Raw genomic sequence first — 20,244 nt, 5'->3', positions numbered from 1 at the left:
AGAGAGAGAGAGAGAGAGAGAGAGATACAAATGTTTTGTTTTAACGTTAGAAGAACTCCAAGAGTGTCAAATTACAAATTGCATTTGACACCCAAAGAAAGTGAAATAATAATATATATATATATATTTTTTTTTTAATCAATAAAACATTCATTATTTATTTGCCAAAGTCAGAGAGAGTCGTGGCAGAAGGATCAAAGAGCCCATATGGGGCTTTGGAGTTGAGGGTTGCCATCTCCTGGTCCAGTGAGTAAAATGATCAATGTGTGAATGTACTCCACTGACAAAACATCGAGTGGACCAAAACTTTTAATTTCCACCAAGTAAATATCAACACATGACAATGTTGTCTCGACTTTTTCAGGATGATGGACAGTGTTGAAATTTCTTCAGTCAGAGTGATATTTGAAGAAAGTAGGTTGGGAATTGATGATGACGGGACCACACATGCCAAGCCACTCTTGCACACAAACGAAGTAAAAGATGATTATGGTAAACAGTTCAAACTTTGCAAATGTCCCATTTTTTTCCTTGTTAGTGTATCTTGTGTTCTTGCCATATCTGCTTTCAGGTGGTCAGTATTTCCTGTTCGTCTGTGGGATTCAGTTTAGTGTATTCGCCACATCTGGTTATGTGTCATGTTATTGTACGGCTGTGATGTTTTTTAATGTTGAACTTGTTTGATGTTGTCAATGTTATTGTTGGTATCTTGAGTGGTACTTTTGTAGTCTGGTTAATGTCATTTAGTTACAACTGTAGTGATTGTCTTCATTTGGATCCAACGGCCACCACTTCCAAACACAACACACAGCAGTCCAATCACACGACTCTGCGACGACATTGAGAGATTCACAGCGACAACATAAAACATTGCAGCTATGCAAACACCAGAGCTGTTAAAAAAAATCTAAAATGTGTCATTTACCTCCAGAGCTGTGGAATGTGTTCCCTGGACTATTGTCAAATGCTCAAAGCTTGGAAATTGCTCCCATCAAGTGAACTTTAATTAACAACACTCAAACATCATTGCAACAGAAGCCGAGTTCAGATGTAAATGTCAAAAAGATAACCGTCAGAATTCCGACCCACGGAGAGATATGGATTTTTTTTCCCCCTCAGCTACAAGGTCTTCAAAAAAATTGTCGTTATCCATCCATCCATCCTTTCCATGAGCCAAACTGCTTATCCTCACCAGGGTCGCGAACGTGCTGCAGCCTTTCCGAGCTGTCTTCGCACAGTAGGCGGGGTACACCCTGAACTGGCTACCAGCCAATCGCAGGGCACACAGAGACGAACAACCATCCGCGCTCACACTCACACCTAGGGACAATTTGGATCGCCCAATCAACCTGTCATGCCTGCTTTTGGAATGTGGGAGGAAACCGGAGTACCCAGAGAAAACCCACACAGACATGAGGAGAACATGCAAACTCCACAAAGGAAGGCCAGGGCCAGATTCGAACCTTTGACCTCTATAATGTGAGGTGGATGTGCTAACCAGTTGACCACGGTTTCGCACCCAAATTTTGGCAATCCAAGAAAAAAAAAAATCATTCAGTCAGTGTAAACACCACAAAATTGTTGCTTTTGTAAGACACAACAGTTTTAATGTGGATCAAATTGCACCTTCACACCAAAGTCTTGGGGCTGCACTTCATGTCTATTGTAAGCATTTATCAAAGTAAAAAAACATGTCTGTCTTACCTCCCCCGAAGTGTGTCTCCTGTCAGGGAGCACCAGAGTGTTGGCGTGGCTGCCCGGGACTACGGTCGAACCGATACTCATTCTGGGTCCGACGAGCATGTAGCGCTTCTCTCCTGATCTGTACTGGATGCTGTGACACAGCGTGCCGTCATAATTGGCGTCTTGCAGATATTTGGAAGTGTACTCTGTGGATTTGGAGCACTGCATGGCGATCAGCACGATGATGCTGATGACAAAAAGGAGCGACACCGAGCCCAAGGTGATGATGAGATAAAAAGTCACATTGTCCTCTTCGTCCTCTTTTGCTGCACTTTTGACATCGGAAGCCGCAAAAGCTTCTTTGGGCTCGACAAGCTTGACAGTCACAGTCGCTGTTGCAGAGAGCGAAACGTTGCCGTTGTCTTTGACCAGGATGAGCAATCGATGCTCAGCCTCGTCCGTCTCCGTGAAGGAGCGAAGTGTTCGGATCTGACCCGTGTAGCGATCCAACGAAAACAGGCTGTGGTCGCTGACTTGCTGCAGTGAAAACAGCAGCCAGCCGTTATATCCGATATCAGCATCATAGGCTCGGACTTTAGTCACCAAGTCTCCTGCTTTCAGATTCCGGGGAATTTCCTCCACCCCTTCGGCAGAACCGTTGGAGCTGACTGGATACAGGATGACTGGAGCGTTGTCGTTCTGATCCAGAATGAACACCTTCACTGTCACGTTGCTGCTCAGTGGAGGACTTCCACCATCGGTGGCCACCACTTGGAATTGGAAACTTTTCAGCGTCTCAAAGTCAAAACATTTTAGTGCTGATATTTCACCATTCTCAGGGTTGATGTTTAAAAATGTTGACATTTTACCTTGCCGCCCTTCTCTGTTAATTTGATACGTCAGTGCCGCATTTTCATTCAAGTCTTTGTCGAATGCGGTGACCGAAAATATGGACTTCCCTGGCACGTTATTTTCCAGTAAATAAAGTTCAATTGGACTTTGCGTAAAGGTTGGAATATTGTCATTAACGTCTGACACGTCGACATGCAGAATTTTAAAAGTGGACAAAGGAGGTTGACCACAGTCTGTCGCTGTGATTGTGATGTCATAATCTGCCACTAATTCTCGATCCAGCCTGTCTTTCAGAACCAGCGAGTACATGTTATCTTGAAAGGAAGGTTTTAATTCGAATGGGACATTTTTTGACAGTCTACATATGACTTTCCCGTTCAGTCCCACGTCTTTGTCGGTGATGCTTATAAGAGCAATGACAGTACCGGGTTTTGAATCCTCTGCTACCGTTTTTGACAGAGATGTCACGTCTATTTCGGGTTGGTTGTCATTTTCGTCCACTATTTTAATGATCACTCGGCAATCGGTACTCATCGGCGGTTGTCCTTTGTCTGTGGCGCGGATGTCTAATTTATAAACATCTGCCTTCTCAAAATCAATTTGGCCCTTCACACTTATTTCACCAGTGTTTTTATCCAAACTGAACATTTCATAGATTTTGGAATCAAGTTGTCCTCCAAAGTAATATTCAATTTCTCCGTTTAGTCCGTCGTCTAGATCAGTTGCTTCCACCTGGATGATGCTTTTGTCAGGGTTTACATTTTCGGATAAAGTTACAGAATAGACGTCTTGCGTGAATGTCGGGTGGTTATCATTTGAATCAAGCACTTTCAGTGTGATGTTAAGACTTCCAGATTTGGGTGGATTCCCACCGTCAACGGCACTAAGAATGAGCCTATGCTCGGTGTATTTTTCTCGGTCCAAAGACTTTTGTAAAACTAAGAATGGCACCTTGTCGTCAGCTCTCTCCCTAATTTCTGTACTGAAATATTCATTTGTATTTAATTTATACACACGCACTGCATTAGTGACAACATCTGGGTCGTGTGCAATGGGTAACTGAAAGCGTCTACCCGGAAGAGTGGACTCAGGAATTTCAAAGATGAATTCTTCCTCTTGAAAAGTGGGTGAATTGTCATTTATATCTAAGATTTCTACACTAACATGATGTATTTCCATGGGGTTTTCAGCAACAAATTTCAGATTAACTAAGCATGGAGAGACGCTCTCACATAACTCCTCTCTGTTGACGGTTTTACGCACAAAGAGGACGCCATTGTTCACATTTACCTCAAACTGAGCCTCCTCTGCTCCTGAAACAATACGAAACCGTCTCTCCGCCAACGTGCTGACGTCCAATCCCAAATCCCTGGCGACATTCCCCACCACGGTTCCCACTTTGACTTCCTCTGCGATGGAGTATTTGATCTGTGCTGCAACCTGCTCCAAACAAACCAATATGATGCAGCGAAAGAGACCTCGCCTTTGTCCTGCTGCTCCCATCCTCCCAACTTGGATTACAGCGTTGAAATCCAAATTCCACCAAAAAAATGAAGCCTCCAAAATGGCAAATTACATTTCCTTATTGGATGAAGTATAAGGAAATCTTAGTAACGACAGCAAAGCAATATCCGTCTCAGTTGAAAGTCCTGTCTCCTCTGATGACTTGAACAAAACGATTCCAAAATGGGCAGGACTGCCGAATGCTCATCACTATATATTGGTATGACACTGCCACCTACTGGTCATAACTCATTATGAGCATGGAATAGATTAACACAGTGGTTCTTAACCTTGTTAGAGGTACTGTACCCAACCAGTTCATATGCAGATCCACCGAACCCTTAGTGAAAAATAAAAATATGATTCGAGAGTGTTCTTTCAGTTTTGCCGGTGCGAGACGAGAGTTGCTCAACTTGGCATGACAAATCATGCAGGTAGGATGCCGAATCCAATGACGTTCCGTGATGCATGTGAATCCATGTTGTCCATACAGTATTCGTCCGACCACCTTCTTTTTTGTTCGACATAGCATGTGTTTAAAACATTAAAAACAAAACAAACAAAAAAAAAAATCACACCACGAACTAAAACGACAATCACACGCTGACTACTGAGTGAACTAAATTTCCCACAGCACTGATTGGACAACAATGTCATCATCTGCAGCCAGTGATGGCCAAGCGGGCGTGTCCTAGCTAATTGATACGTTGAGTCGTGCGTGTCTTAACCTCCATGGCAGAGGCTCCGTCGAACCCCAGAGATTGTTTCACCGAACCCTTGGGGTTCGATCGAACCCAGGTTAAGTACCACTGTTTTAACATCAGTGAGCTGGATAGATAGATAGATAGATAGATAGATAGATAGATAGATAGATAGATAGATAGATAGATAGATGTATTTCTCCTTTTATGTGCATGACATCACTCACTGAGGATTTTTTTTCTCGGTTAATTTGAAAGATACACTATTTGCCATGCAATAAATACTGTATAACCCCCCCCCTCCCCAAATAGCCTATTTTTAATTCAAAAAGACACAAATTAAACATGTATCTCTCTCCAATCGGAATTTAAATCATTAGATATGCCGCTCAGAGCATTAGATACAAAGTACAATTGAATCCAAACATCGTAGTCCAGTGAGTAATAAAAGCAATGTTTCAATGTTCTGCATCTAATGCCGACGAACCAGCATTTGGACCCTCGCTTAAAATTTCCACCAAGTCTGCATCGTCATCACAATGTTTCAGAACCATGAACAGCTGTGACCTTTTTATAGTCAGAGGCTATATGTCAAGAAAGTCGGGTGGTTGGTATTGTGTGGGTGCCTTATTGATCATGAAGAAAGTTCACAAGTGCAGCAACTGTTGTATCCAAAGGAAGTAAAAGATGATGATGGAAAGCAGTTGAAAAACTGGAAATTTCCCAATTATTTCAATGTTACAGTGCTCTGTGTTCTTGCTATCTCTGATTTCTGTTGCTTAGTGAGCCTTGCCCCGATCCTCGGGGTTTGGCCAATAGTGATTTCCCCACATTGGGTTTTGTATCTAGCTATTTTCCAGGTGTGATGGCTTTTCATGTCGCATTTGTTTGTTCTTGTCAATTTTATTGCGGGTATCTTGATTTGTACTTTTGTCCTCTGGTTACTGCCATTTTGTTCATAGTTATCGACTTTGTTTGTATCCAACAATATGCATTTTAAAGATAACACAGAGTAGTGCAATCGCACCGCCACACAACCACATTGACACAATCAGAGCTACAAAATATAACAATGCAGTGATGCATAACCTGTACCTGAACGAAAAATAATCCTGTTTACCTCAAGACATGACATAGTTGCCATGAACAATTTTACAAAGCTCAACGTTTGGAATTTCCAATCAAGGTGAAGTTTGACAACAAGCAAACATAGCAGCAAAAAACTTGATGAAGAAATAATCAGACAACATACAGAATTCAGCACTACCAACAGAACTGGAAGCACCGTTTTTCTTGATGACAAAGTCTAAAACATTGCTGTCATTTGAAGAAAATGTTTAAAATTGTTTCGGTCAGTGTTAACATGACAGCAATGTTGCTATTAGGAGAAAAAGCAGTTTTAAAGTAATGTTGATCGAATTGCACCTATAATACACACTGAAGTTATAGGGGAGCATAGTAGGTCTGTTGTAATCAATGTAAAAATTGTCTGTCTTACCTCCGCGGAAGTGTGTCTCCTGTCAGGGAGCATCAGAGTGTTGGCGTGGCTGCCCGGGACTATGGTCGAACCGATACTCATTCTGGGTCCGACGAGCATGTAACGCTTGTCTCCTGATCTGTACTGGATGCTGTGACACAGCGTGCCATCATAATTGGCGTCTTGCAGGTATTTGGAAGTGTACTCTGTGGATTTGGAGCACTGCATGGCGATCAGCACGATGATGCTGATGACAAAAAGGAGCGAAACCGAGCCCAAAGTGATGATGAGATAAAAAGTCACGTTGTCCTCCTTGTCCACTTTTGCTGCACTTTTGACATCGGAAGCTGCAAAAGCCTCTTTGGGCTCCACAAGTTTGACAGTCACAGTCGCTGTTGCCGAGAGTGACACGTTGCCGTTGTCTTTGACCAGGATGAGCAGTCGATGCTCAGCCTCGTCCGTCTCCAGCCAGCCGTTATATCCGATATCAGCATCATAGGCTCGGACTTTAGTCACCAAGTCTCCTGCTTTCAGATTCCGGGGAATTTCCTCCACCCCTTCGGCAGAACCGTTGGCGCTGACTGGATACAGGATGACTGGAGCGTTGTCGTTCTGATCCAGAATGAACACCTTCACTGTCACGTTGCTGCTCAGTGGAGGACTTCCACCATCGGTGGCCACCACTTGGAATTGGAAACTTTTCAGCGTCTCGAAGTCAAAACTTTTTAGTGCCGATATTTCACCATTCTCAGGGTTGATGTTTAAAAATGTTGACATTTTACCTTGCCGCCCTTCTCTGTTAATTTGATACGTCAGCGCCGCATTTTCATTCAAGTCTTTGTCAAATGCGGTGACCGAAAATATGGACTTCCCTGGCACGTTATTTTCCAGTAAATAAAGTTGAATTGGACTTTGCGTAAAGGTTGGAATATTGTCATTAATGTCTGACACGTCGACATGCAGAATTTTAAAGGTGGACAGAGGAGGTTGACCGCAGTCTGTTGCTGTGATTGTGATGTCATAATCTGCCACTAATTCTCGATCCAGCCTGTCTTTCAGAGCCAGCGAGTACATGTTATCTTGAAAGGAAGGTTTTAATTCGAATGGGACATTTTGTGACAGTCTACATATAACTTTGCCATTCAGTCCCACGTCTTTGTCGGTGATGCTTATAAGAGCAATGACAGTACCGGGTTTTGAATCCTCTGCTACCGTTTTTGACAGAGATGTCACGTCTATTTCGGGTTGGTTGTCATTTTCGTCCACTATTTTAATGATCACTCGGCAATCGGTACTCATTGGCGGTTGTCCTTTGTCTGTGGCGTGGACGTCTAATTTGTAAACATCTACCTTCTCAAAGTCTATTTGGCCTTTCACACTGATTTCACCGGTGTTTTTATCCAAACTAAACGTTTCGTAGATTTCTGAGTCAAGTTCTCCACCAAAATAATACTCAACTTCTCCGTTTATTCCTTCGTCCAGGTCAGTTGCTTCAACCTTAATAACACCTGTTCCCAATTTCACATTTTCTGATAAATTGACTGAATATACTTCTTGCATAAATGCGGGAGTCTTATCATTCGAGTCAAGCACTATAACTCTGACATTAAGACTTCCAGATCTTACTGGATTTCCACCATCAAATGAAGTCAGAACCAATCTATGCTCACTGTGCTTTTCCCTGTCCAGAGATTTTTGCAGACTTAAAAAGGGTATCTTATCATCTCCTCGCTCTCGAATTTGTATATTAAAATAATCATTTGGGTTCAATTTGTATGAACGCACCGTATTAAAGACAACATCTGGATCATGTGCACTTGGTAACTGGAAGCGTTTTCCTGGATGTGTAGACTCATATATTTCAAAAATTTTCTCTTCTTCTTGAAAAGTGGGTGAATTGTCATTAATATCTAAAATTTCTACACTAACATGATGTATTTCCATGGGGTTTTCAGCAACTAATTTCAGATTAACTAAGCATGGAGAGACGCTCTCACATAACTCCTCTCTGTTGATGGTTTTACCCACAAAGAGGACGCCATTGTTCACATTTACCTCAAACTGAGCCTCCTCTGCTCCTGAAACAATACGAAACCGTCTCTCTGCCAACATGCTGGCGTCCAATCCCAAATCCCTGGCGACATTCCCCACCACGGTTCCCACTTTGACTTCCTCTGCGATGGAGTATTTGATCTGTGCTGCAACCTGCTCCAAACAAACCAATATGATGCAGAGAAAGAGACGTCGGCTTTGTCCTGCTGCTCCCATCCTCCCAGCTTGGATTACAGCATCGAAATCCAAATTCCACCAAAAAAAATGAAGCCTCCAAATGACAAAATATTTCTCTTAAACGTGTCCCAAAATGAAAGGCAATAAAGACTGAAACGACAGTAACACCCGTCGTCTGATGCTCCCGTCTCCTCTGATGACTTGAACAAAACGGTTCCAGAAGGGGCAGGACGCCGCATGCTCATCACTCTGTATAACACTGCCACCTAGTGGTTTTAATTCGTAATGAACATGGAGAATGATTACAGTATTACTGTAAATGTGAGTCAGTGTGATCGTGAGTTGCTGTTACCTGGAGTAGTTCTTGTCCCACAAAATGTACAGTAATTACTTTCCCTCCTATGTATCAGACGTCACTCACCGAGGCTCGTTGATTGTGCTTATTTTGATACTGTAGATATATTGGTTGCCTCACAATAATACTGTACAAACCTCTATGAACACCCCATTTTTTTTTTGAAATGGGGACCCATTAAATATTTATCGCTCTCAAATCACAATTTAATAATTGCAGACCTGAGAAAAATACATACAATTGAATCCAAAAACCAATGTCCTTTGAGTCAAACGCTCAGGGCTTATTAGTACTCTACTAACAAAACATCAACTGCCCCCAAAAAGTCAACAGCATCATCACAATTTTGACTAGAATCTCTTCTCTTCGTGTTTTCTCTACATCTGGTTATGTGTCAAGTTATTTTATAGCTGTGATGTTTTTTTTAATGTTGAACTTTGTCGTCAATTTTATTGTTGATATTTTGAGTAGCACTTTTGTCGCCCACTTACTGTCCTTTTATTCTTGCTGGAGTCATTGTCTTCATTTCATCATCAAACAGTCACCACTTGCAAACACAACACACAGCAGTCCAATCACACGACCATGCAACGCCATTGAGAGATTCACAGCAACACCCGGCATAAAATAATGCAGCGATGCAAACACCAGAGCTGTCAAAAAACATCGATAAATGTGCTATCTACCTACAGAGATGTGGAAAGTGTGCCCTGGACTATTGTCAAATGCTCAAAGCTTGGAAAGTGCTCATTTTTATGGTGTGCCTATAGACATACACCAGAGCTGTTTATAAACATCTAAAAATGTGTCATTTACCTCCACAGATGTGGAAGGGCTTCCACGGACTATTGTAGAATGCTCAACGCTGGGAAATTGCTCTCATCAAGTGAAATTCAACAACACTCAAACATCATTGCAGCAGAAAGCCTGGTTCAGCCTGGTACTGGTGGATCTTAAATGTCACAAAGATAACTGTCAGAAGTCAGCACCATAGAGAGAAATGGAAACACTCTATTTTCCCCCTCAACCAAAACATCAACATCAGTCAAAGACAAAAAAAAAAAAAAAATCACTGTTAACACAATTACAAGGTTGCTGGTAACAGACGCAACAGTTTTAAAGTGGATGGAATTGCACCTTCACATCAGATTTTTGGGGCTGCACATCATGTCGATTGTAAGCATTTATATTAGTAACAAAATGTCTGTCTTACCTCCCCCGAAGTGTGTCTCCTGTCAGGAAGCACCAGAGTGTTGGCGTGGCTGCCCGGGACTACGGTCGAACCGATACTCATTCTGGGTCCGACTAGCATGTAGCGCTTGTCTCCTGATCTGTACTGGATGCTGTGACACAGCGTGCCGTCATAATTGGCGTCTTGCAGATATTTGGACGTGTACTCTGTGGATTTGGAGCACTGCATGGCGATCAGCACAATGATGCTGATGACAAAAAGGAGCGACACCGAGCCCAAGGTGATGATGAGATAAAAAGTCACATTGTCCTCTTCGTCCTCTTTTGCTGCACTTTTGACATCGGAAGCTGCAAAAGCCTCTTTGGGCTCCACAAGTTTGATGGTCACAGTCGCTGTTGCCGAGAGCGAAACGTTGCCGTTGTCTTTGACCAGGATGAGCAATTGATGCTCAGCCTCGTCCGTCTCCGTGAAGGAGCGAAGTGTTCGGATCTGGCCCGTGTAGCGATCCAAAGAAAACAGGCTGTGGTCGCTGACTCGCTGCAGCGAAAACAGCAGCCAGCCGTTATATCCGATATCGGCGTCATAGGCTCGGACTTTAGTCACCAAATCTCCTGCTTTCAGGTTGCGAGGAATCTCCTCCACCCCTTCGGCAGAACCGTTGGAGCTGACTGGATAAAGGATGACTGGAGCGTTGTCGTTCTGATCCAGAATGAACACCTTCACTGTCACGTTGCTGCTCAGTGGAGGACTTCCACCATCGGTGGCCACCACTTGGAATTGGAAACTTTTCAGCGTCTCAAAGTCAAAGCTTTTTAATGCTGTAATTGTGCCAGTGATCTCATTAATATTCAAAAATGATGTCACACTTTCACTTTTCCGTTGGAGTGAGTATGTCACAGCTGCATTTTCTTCCCCATCGGCATCTGTTGCCCTCACAGAAAACAAAGACACTCCTGCTTTGTTGTTTTCCAGCACATAAAATGTAAAAGGGCTTTCGCTGAATAAAGGCCTATTGTCATTAACATCCAGTATATCTACATGTACAATCTTAGTAGAGGACATAGGGGGCATCCCTAAATCTTTTGCTGTTATTAAGATATCATACGCATGCTCCCTCTCTTTATCTAAATAGTCGTTGGTTACAAGAGAGTATGACTGTCCATCTGGTGCCGATTTGAGGGCAAAGGGCAAGTGTTCCGGCAGGCTGCAGACCACCTGTCCATTCGCACCTGAGTCCAAATCATTAACACCCACTAGCGCCACCACTGTACCGAGAGGGGCGTCCTCTGCGATGCGACTCAACAATGAGGTGATGTCAATTTTGGGTCGGTTGTCGTTCACATCCTCCACACGGATTAGCACGTTGCACTGTGTGGACAGCGACACTGCGCCTTTGTCCGCAGCCAGCACCTTCATCTCATAGACTTGTCTCTCTTCAAAATCGAGATCTCTTTTTACTGTTAGTTCCCCACCTTTTTTATTTAAATCAAATGGCATGCTGGCGAGTCCTCTTAATTTGCTCCTTAGAGAATATTCAATCTCACCGTTCTGTCCCTCATCTGAGTCTGATGCGTTCACTGTCAGTAGATATATCCCCACAGGTGCATTCTCCTTCACGCTAATGGAGTATTTCTGACGGTCACACACTGGTGCGTTATCATTTATATCAGATACAATAATGGTGATGTTAATAGTACCTGTTTTAGGTGGTTTGCCCCCATCTGCGGCTGTTAATATTAACTGGTGCTGTGCTGCGTTTTCTCGATCCAAAGGCCGCTGTAACACAAGAAAAGGCACCCTCCCTTCCTCACCAAAGTCTTCAGTTTCTAGGAGAAAAAATGGGTTGTGGCTCAGCTTGTACATCTGGACAGAATTCATGCCCACGTCCAAGTCTTGGGCGCCCTCCACTTGGAGTTTGGATCCAATTACAGCAGATTCCAGCACCTCCAAAGTGCAATTGTCATCAAGGAATCTTGGCAAGTTATCGTTCACGTCCAGTACCTCAACAAGGACTTGATGCATCTCCAAAGGGTTTTCCACAACCACCTTGAGATTAGTAATGCACGGCATGGCGTTACCGCACAGGTCCTCCCGGTCTAATCTCTGGTGGACAGATAGAACACCATCATTCTGATTTACCTTGAATTGCTCCTGCTTTGTTCCTGACACCACACGGAGATTTCTCTGCAGCAGCCTGCCGACTTCCAGTCCGAGGTCCTTGGCAACATTTCCAACCACTGTTCCCGGTTTTACTTCCTCCTGAATTGAATATCTTATTTGGGCAGAGATGCCCTCTGGATGAACAACAATCAGCAGCGGCAAACACAAAGAAATCCATGTCGCCGGCCACTGTCCTCCCATGAAGAATCTTGCCATGATTAATCAGTGACGATTCCTAACCGCAGCTATTAAATATACATTGGTTCTATATTTCATAACGGATCATTTACAAATATTCCGGAGAGTAATCATTTTTCGTGGAACAACGATCGCTGTTTCTCGTCAGCCTGTCGGTTGACGGTGAATCTCGAAGTGAGGGGGAAAAAAAAACAACCTCTCCTCGCACCACCGCCATTATATAGTCTAACAGCGCGGCCTACTGTCAATAACATGATACTGCAGCCTGCAAAAATATGTACTCAATTATTTTATATTGCTTTACACACCACATACGTCAGGCCTGGTTTTAAGTATATAAAAAATAAAGCAGTAAACAGTTCATTGTTCATTTTCACTCACTTATACCCTTCCTTTCAATAAGCTTGTATTCATGATTCTGATATTTTTTGGTCTACTTTTAGACGCTGTGATGACAATGAATGTTTTTGACATCTAACTGGGACCGTTTTTACAGTATGAGGCACAATAGGAAAGCTAATGTTGACTTTTCAGAGCAATAATATTCAATCAGACAGATGACATGTTTAAGCTTCATGAACTGACTAACAGAGTGGAAGGTGACACTGGGATCACACAATATCCATCCATCCATCCATCCATCCATTTTCCGATCCACCTTATCCTCAACAAGGGCCACGGGCGTGCTGGAGCCTATCCCAGCTGTCTCGGGCAGTAGGCGGGGGACACCCTGAACCGGTTGCCAGCCAATCGCAGGGCACACAGAGACGAACAACCATCCGCGCTCACACTCACGCCTGGGGACAATATTAGGTGTTCAATCAGCCTGCCGTGCCTGTTTTTGGAATGTGGGAGGAAACTGGTGTACCCGGAGAAAACCCACACAGGCACGGCGAGAATACACAAACTCCACACAGGAAGGCCGGAGCCGAGATCGAACCCATGACCTCTGCACTGTGAGGTCAACGCGCTAACCACTGGATCACCGGGCCACCCATCCCACAATAAATTTGAATAAATTAACATTACTGTTGCTGTGGTTAAAAGATATTAAAGGTGCACCTCTATTAATTTACATTTGATTTGTGAATATTTTTCTTTGAAAATGTAGGACATAATTTAAAAAGACATCTGCAATAACAAAAAACCCCAGAAAAGTTTCCGCGTACTGGGACCACAATTCATATGATAAACGCTTTCAGAATGGGCATCTTACTTTGAGTAAACAAGTCAAAGTCGTTCGTCATAATAGCTAGGAATTGACTTTGCATGCCTTGATGAGGACAAGCAATAGAGCGGTTGAATGGGTGCATGGATTTCCTCCTCCTAAGAGGTGATTGTCCTCTCATAGGCTACACCATGGAACAAAATTGAAGAACATGTATTCACGTGGAAGTTATTTACCATTGCAAATTACATTACAACTCCATTTTATCACATACTGGTGCAGCAAAATGTGTTTGTCTGTATTTAACCAACCTTGAGGAACAATGGGCAGCACCTGTGAGATGACTGAAAAAAACAAAAGTGAAAGGCACACTGACAATTTTTAGCAAAACCAGGCCATTCGAGTCAGCATAAAAACAAAAAAAAAATTGTCATGTAAAATTCCACACAGAGATAACACATCATATTGTACAAAAATCCCACTGGCTGTGCGATACGATAACACAGTCAGTGAAAATGTTTTTTAAAAATGTTTTTGCACATTTGTGTGCAGAAGATCAAAGAAAAAAAACTGCTGTCTCTGGTCCCAGAGACACCCTGTAAATCTAATTTGATTAAAAAAAAAAAAATCCACCACACCAGAGGAAAGCAACCAATAAGCAACAGAAGGTGCCAATCAATTGTCATGCTTTTGCAGGCACACTCATGATGGACACACCTGACCTTAATAAATACCCCGTTTGGTCGTTGGACCTCCAGTCTGACCATTCTTGTTTTTACAAATCTAACAATATGTATTTATTTATTTTTTGTTTGTTTGTTTATTTTTTTTTTGCAAGACCCTACTTTAAAAGGATTCAAAGTAGCCTCCCCAGTGCAAAATTATTACTTTTTCTGTGTGGACTCCATCTTGTACACATCAACATCGTCATGCAAAGATGACTGTTTTTTTTTCTTTTTTTCACAGATCATATAATGTTATTTTGTCAGTTTGAACAGATCATGAGGTTTTGTGGGGTTTTTTTTTTATGCATTATTATTTCCTTGTGCAATCCACGGAGCTCCCTCCCATCATCGCCCTGATACAGAGTGGATAACACCGACCTCTCGTGGTGAATATCTGCAAATGCCACGGTTGATTCACGTATCTGTTTGTATTCTCCAAAAGCTAGGCATCCACAATAATTGTTACATCGGGCGTTGAACATTGTATTATTATAGATAAATCAATGCTCTATGTGTACATTTATATATTTTTTAAAAATCCAATCTGCACACCCCTCACCACGATTGCGTCACACCTCTGGATGTAGGTCAAATCAAGGTGCGCATGCCCAAGCGCTGCCGCATTTTGCAACGTGAAGCCCCCTCCCTCCCTCCACACTGCACCAATTCGAACAGGCTGGATCATTGCTGCTGACTTCCATTCGCACCCAAATTGATGCGCGTGCGTGCGCATTGTGTGTATGCTGGAATATTAGATGACGGGTTGCGTCAGAGCACCAGGCACAACGCCCTTCAGGGAGCAGACAGCCGGTAGCCATGGCAACGCAGCTCCTTTCCGCAGGTCATTGCTGAAGGAAGGAGATGGGGGAGGGATGCTGTGAATGCTGCAACCAAAAGCACCGATTCCCTTGAATGTGGACGCTGGTTTCATATCAATTCTTACATGATAACTGTGTATAACTATCAACAGCAATTTTAGATGAAACAATGGCCAGTGACATCCCTGCTCAGGGAGACTCCAGCAAGTACAATAATTTGACATTGAGAGAGTGTATGTGTCCCTATTTGCTTTGTTCTGCACAGTATAGGTCACTGGGGAAGAGTACAGGAGATTTTGACAAGCACTATAGTTGACTTACCTGGCAACGTCACTGAACCTTTCTGCTTAAATATGTCAATATGCCTTCTCATATAAGATCATCTTCCTGGAGACCTTGCAGGAGGCAACACTGAAGCAGACGGTCATGACATTTGGACTGATTACCTGCTTGGTCAGGACTAATAATGAAGTGATGCTAGAAGTGACTCTCAAAAATGTGTCTTGATCATATGCATCATGGTACCAACACAATGAATCTTGAAATAGAGTGATGATATTATACTTATTACATACCAAACATTGAATTAGTTTCCATGTTTTTATTTTGTCTGCCATACGATAAGATCACATTACATACACATACAACTATTGTATCTCACAGTCAAAGCACCACTGTACAAATGCACTTATTTTATGGATTTGCCTGTAAAACATTACAACTTTATACATGTAAGCTGTGCTAGTGTTTGACTGCACAATATCAATTTAATATTTACTGTAGTTGATGTGATTAGCACTGCAATGATGAGGACGACAGCATTATTGAAATTGCATTTCTAATAATTGTTTGCACTCCTGATTTGACGCGGTTATCTTCAGTCCAGAAGTGGGGAAAAGGCCTTTTAATACCCAGATGTGCAAGAAATGCCACAAAAGCTTTACAGAGAAAGTGTCATATACTGTATATGTATTTGTGGTACCTATGGTTCTCTGTAAAGACGTTCCGTATTGTATTGCAGGTCGAGTTGTCAGTAATACACTCGAGCACAGCTTTCATTTCTGTGACAAATATACAATTGCAGTACTGTAAATATTTTGTATATATTGTATCGTGTTACACAACGTCAGACAGTGATGATGGTAGGGGACATCCACAATTTGTCTTTTTAAATGACAAAAGTAAACAATATGACATACAGTGCATCTACAAGGAGAGTCTTATAGTCTACAGTTGAATAGTTCATATTAAAGAAGAACCGTGGTCAAAAGGAAAACACTGTACACAACTGTCCTGTTCCTCTTCTTTTTGACCCACTTCTATTTTGTTCTGAGAGAATAATTGTTGATACAGAAAATGAGTTGTACACGACCTAAAAATCTATGACGGTTATTCCATGCAAAAAAAAAAGTGAAAGCAGGTGAACACTGACAAAAGGCCTCACTCTACTGCATTTGTTAACCTAACAAGTCAAGTGGGTTACAGGAGATCGTTTTGCAGTAAGAGTTGATACATTACAGTTGCAGTGGCCAATTTTTAACCATTAGAATGTACATGGGCTGAAGACACTTCAACCCGCTATAAGTTGCCATCATTTCCAAACAGTTTTGACGATAAGCAAGAAGGGGGGCAGTTTAACCACAAATATCTTGAGCACCGCTAATTGAAATCAGTCAGCTAGTGCATTAGTTCTTGTCCAGAGTATCCTTAAAACCTCACGACAATTGGTTGATTGAGTCACCCGAATCATTCTGCACACTCATTCATCACTGTTGCCTTTGCTCACAACATCATTTACAAAACCTAAAATTACTATTTATAAAATTCAGATTTAATTCCTACAAACCGCATGTTTTCTTTTTTGTTAAACATTGGGTATACTGTGCCATTTCCATTGCCATTAATACAGAAAATGCAAAAGACAAAATGGAGAAAAATGTAAAATACTGTACACATGATGGGCGGTCATTTCGACGAAGCAATAGAGACTATTGGGGATTTCCACATTTCATTGCACACTCACATTGTCCCCTTTTTTTTGGGCTTTTTGGACTACTCACACGTTTCTTGGCAAATCACATTTCTTGTGACGTATTTTTAGAGATGAAGCGTATTTGAAGCCACGCGGTCATACCGTGCACACTGAAGAGTTTATCAAAAAGGCTTAAAATGGCTTTTCATGTGCTTAAAGAGTACAGATGGAGGGGATTATAAGGAGTGGGAGTTATTTCCTCATTGACGCGGCAGCATTCAGTGGGTGTCAAGTATGAGAATCCGGGCTGAGCATGACGGGTATGAGCGTGATGTCAATTCAGGGTTCTCTCTTTTCCTCTTGGGTTCTCCCATCTCGATTGGTCCAATATGCAGGTGGGGAGTTCTGGCCTTCATGTGGATCGAGTGCTCCTGGTTGTAGATGCCTGTCAATGAGACAAAAAGATACAGTATTTAAAAACTAGAGATAGCCACGTGACTTGTCAGGCTGACATGCATTCTAAGATTAAGATGGGGAGGCAGCAGGCCGAAGAAAGGGTTGGACAGATCCTAGAATGTACACGCTATCACTGAACACACCATGCTTGGGAAACATGAGAAGGAGTGTGGTTGCTAGGAAACTGGGTGACGGGACTCATTTTCACATCCCCTGCACAAAAGAATAGGTCAGACATGAAAAGTGTCAAACATCTGAGTCTGTTTACAGTTGTAACCAATGCAGTGTGACAGACATTTCATTATAGGAATATTATTTTGGAATGATTTGGAAAAAAACAAACATAATCCAAACATGGATTTGTAACAATTTAAAGATTTTTTTTTTTAATGTGCAGTAAAGTCAGCAAGTATACTGAAAAAAATATAACCGCAATTCTGTTGTTTCTGCTCACATTTTCTGCAAGCCAAACGTTGACAAAAATGGTGCGTTGAATTTACTCAATTTTATTTTGTCACATGGTTGCACAAAATAAAATCATCTGGACCTGGATTGAAGTCGACCATACATCTATTTAAAAACATTTTTTAAAAGAAATTGAGTAAACAAAAGGCCTGTTTTGCTCATATGTTCAAAAATCTGTCTAAATCTGTCCCGGTGAACATTTCTTCTTTGCTGAGAGTTTTTTTTTTTTTGCACAGGTGTGCCTTAGGCTTCCCAAAATAATAGACCACTCTAAAATATGCAGTTTTACTCAATTGTGTGCGGGGAGGGAGACTGGAGGTGGGCAGGCAGAAAACCAGTCAGTGTCTGGCGTGACCACCATTTACCTGATGCACAGCAACACATTTATTGCACAGGTGAGCCTCAGGCGACCCACAATTAAAGGTCATTCGAAAACAGATGAGCACCTAAGTGTTGCGTCTGTAGTTGTGTTCGTATAATAAGTCAACAGATGCATTTAAGGACTGGCTGCAGGTGAGCCATCACTTTGTCCACATACTGCAGACTGTCAAGAATTTCACGTGTAGTAAATCCTCTAATTGTGTCAATCTTGACAACAAAGTGTCAGATAAGCCGGCACTACCTACCGTTATTGTGGCCAAGATTAGGGGTCATTATTTAAGTGCACTTTCTGGACGAAGAGCAATACAAAAACGGTTTTGTTATTGCTAGTGTTATTATTGTTTTGTTTTGTTTTTTTTTCTAGCACGCACTTGGTTTGCTTTAAGTATGGTATTGATGTGATCACCCGCAGACAAAATGTGGATGTGAAGATGTGAGCATTGTGACTTTGGGCTATAAGAGGAATACAACAGAATTTTGAAACACCAAGTGAGAAGAATAACAACATAAAGGGAAACAAAACAGTTCAAACAGAAGACATTTTCAGAGCGCATCAGCTGAGTGAGACTCCTGCATACCTCCAAGTTGCAGAGTGGCCTTCCCTCATTTAGGGTACTTTAGAGTGGGAAGAAAAAGAAAGGGTGAGATGAGGTTATTACAGGGCTGATAAAAAGAATTTGTTGTTAAAGTAGCCTGTGATGAGTGCTTCGATGTAGAGACAAGCTGAACAAAGTTGCCAGATTCAGCAACTGTGGCCCTGATTAATAGAGACACATGTACCAGTAAAACACAAATTGAACATGTTAAAACATTGTTTCTAGAAGATCTTACACTTACCTGGATAGAAATAGGCAGAAAACAGTGTCATACATGAGAAGTAAACCTCCAAAGTAGTTTTAATACATTTCATTTTGTGTAGTTTATGTGTTATTTTCATCTACTTTTGTTTAGTTTGGCGGGTGCTGCTTTGTAAAACTCTGAGAAAGCATTATTCATGGAATGAAGCCTCGTGGAAACAAAATTTACGACAATCAAGCAACCTTTAACCCCACGATAATTTGTAGTGGTATTACAAAGAAAGACATCTGTGCACGGTTTTGTTGATGTTGATCTTATATTTGTATTTTCACTCCTACGCTTTTAGATGTGATTCCTCTATCCATACCTACTAGTTTTAACGTCAACAGTTGCTGAGAGTAATTGACATAGTTTTTGTTTAGGCATATTACAAGGCATGGAGAAAAACAAACACACTTTATCCATTCACACATAGGGACCACATGCATGCACTTAGGCACAAAAATATCTCCAAGAATTATAAATAGTTTGTACGGATCAATGCGATGCAGTACTGTAAAAGCGAAATATACATAGTACACAAATTGGGTGCCATAAAAAGTAAAACTTTATTGATTATTCTTCTACCGTCCAGCCTGCACTTTGACATATTTAAAATTGGAATTTAACTGCAATACGTAAAATCATTGAGAAAATGCTGCACTGTGACTGCAGAACTGGATACTGCTCTTCAGTCTTCATCATTGCTGTTGAAGTAGCAAATATTTTTTACCTGCAAGGTGGAAGGAGCCGAGCCGCTAGTTTCAGACATGCCTGTGCTCCTGGGAATACTGGACACAATGTATCTGGAGCCCTTCGGCATGGGCTGCCTGACCACCAGCTTTCCTTTCCTGGTCTCTGCTAGGAACAGACTGTACCAGTAGGCATCGTTGGACACCAGAGTGGAATCTGCGATGGTGGAGTTCCTCTCACTGATCACGCTGTTCCTGCAGGGAGGAGCCGCTTTGCTGGGCTTGACCTTCTGACACTTGAGCACGATGGTGACCAGGATGGTGATGAGCAGCAGGAAGGACACCGAGCCCAGACCGATGACCAAATACAGGTTGAGATC

General features: G+C 42.1%; 4 protein-coding genes across 5 annotated transcripts in view; all 4 read right to left on the bottom strand.

Moving 5' to 3' along the window:
• Positions 1 to 1,605: 1,605 nt before the first annotated feature.
• Positions 1,606 to 4,182, bottom strand: LOC109518680 (protocadherin alpha-8-like). The gene has a single exon (XM_019874698.1). The coding sequence runs from the start codon at positions 4,036 to 4,038 to the stop codon at positions 1,606 to 1,608; it is 2,433 nt and encodes an 810-aa protein (XP_019730257.1). The 5' UTR covers positions 4,039 to 4,182.
• A 1,608-nt stretch (positions 4,183 to 5,790) lies between these two features.
• On the bottom strand, positions 5,791 to 8,631 carry LOC109518679 (protocadherin alpha-8-like). Its single transcript, XM_019874697.1, has 2 exons — positions 6,238 to 8,631; positions 5,791 to 5,796 (listed from the first exon to the last, which is right to left on the bottom strand). The coding sequence occupies exons 1-2, from the start codon at positions 8,482 to 8,484 to the stop codon at positions 5,791 to 5,793; spliced, it is 2,253 nt and encodes a 750-aa protein (XP_019730256.1). The 5' UTR covers positions 8,485 to 8,631.
• Positions 8,632 to 9,907: 1,276 nt separating this feature from the next.
• On the bottom strand, positions 9,908 to 12,506 carry LOC109518778 (protocadherin alpha-8-like). The gene has a single exon (XM_019874837.1). It carries the CDS (start codon positions 12,366 to 12,368, stop codon positions 9,990 to 9,992), a length of 2,379 nt encoding a protein of 792 aa, XP_019730396.1. The 5' UTR covers positions 12,369 to 12,506; the 3' UTR covers positions 9,908 to 9,989.
• A 4,370-nt stretch (positions 12,507 to 16,876) lies between these two features.
• Positions 16,877 to 20,244, bottom strand: part of LOC109518775 (protocadherin beta-16-like) — a 20,153-nt gene continuing 16,785 nt past the window's right edge. The window contains exons 1-2 of one of the 2 annotated variants that reach the window (XR_002168816.1): positions 18,914 to 19,899; positions 16,877 to 17,478 (exon numbers count right to left, since the gene is read on the bottom strand). Coding sequence is in view for 1 of the 2 variants with exons in the window: in XM_019874834.1 (XP_019730393.1) it covers positions 17,446 to 17,478 (33 nt within the window). In the remaining variant the exon portion in view is untranslated. Of the gene's footprint in view, positions 17,479 to 18,913; positions 19,900 to 20,244 lie in introns of those variants that run through there. The other variant, XM_019874834.1, reaches the window with a different exon arrangement.

Source organism: Hippocampus comes, unplaced genomic scaffold (genome assembly GCF_001891065.2).
Source record: "Hippocampus comes isolate QL1 unplaced genomic scaffold, H_comes_QL1_v1.1 scaffold118, whole genome shotgun sequence".
In the NCBI taxonomy this organism is placed as follows: Eukaryota; Metazoa; Chordata; class Actinopteri; order Syngnathiformes; family Syngnathidae; genus Hippocampus; species Hippocampus comes.
The sequence above is the reverse complement of the archived record's forward strand: the minus strand, read 5'-3'. Positions and strand labels throughout refer to the sequence as shown.

Coding starts and splice junctions, on each gene's coding strand:
- LOC109518680 (XM_019874698.1), bottom strand. CDS start 4,038: ATGGGAGCAGCAGGACAAAGGCGAGGTCTCTTTCGCTGCATCATATTG.
- LOC109518679 (XM_019874697.1), bottom strand. CDS start 8,484: ATGGGAGCAGCAGGACAAAGCCGACGTCTCTTTCTCTGCATCATATTG.
- LOC109518778 (XM_019874837.1), bottom strand. CDS start 12,368: ATGGCAAGATTCTTCATGGGAGGACAGTGGCCGGCGACATGGATTTCT.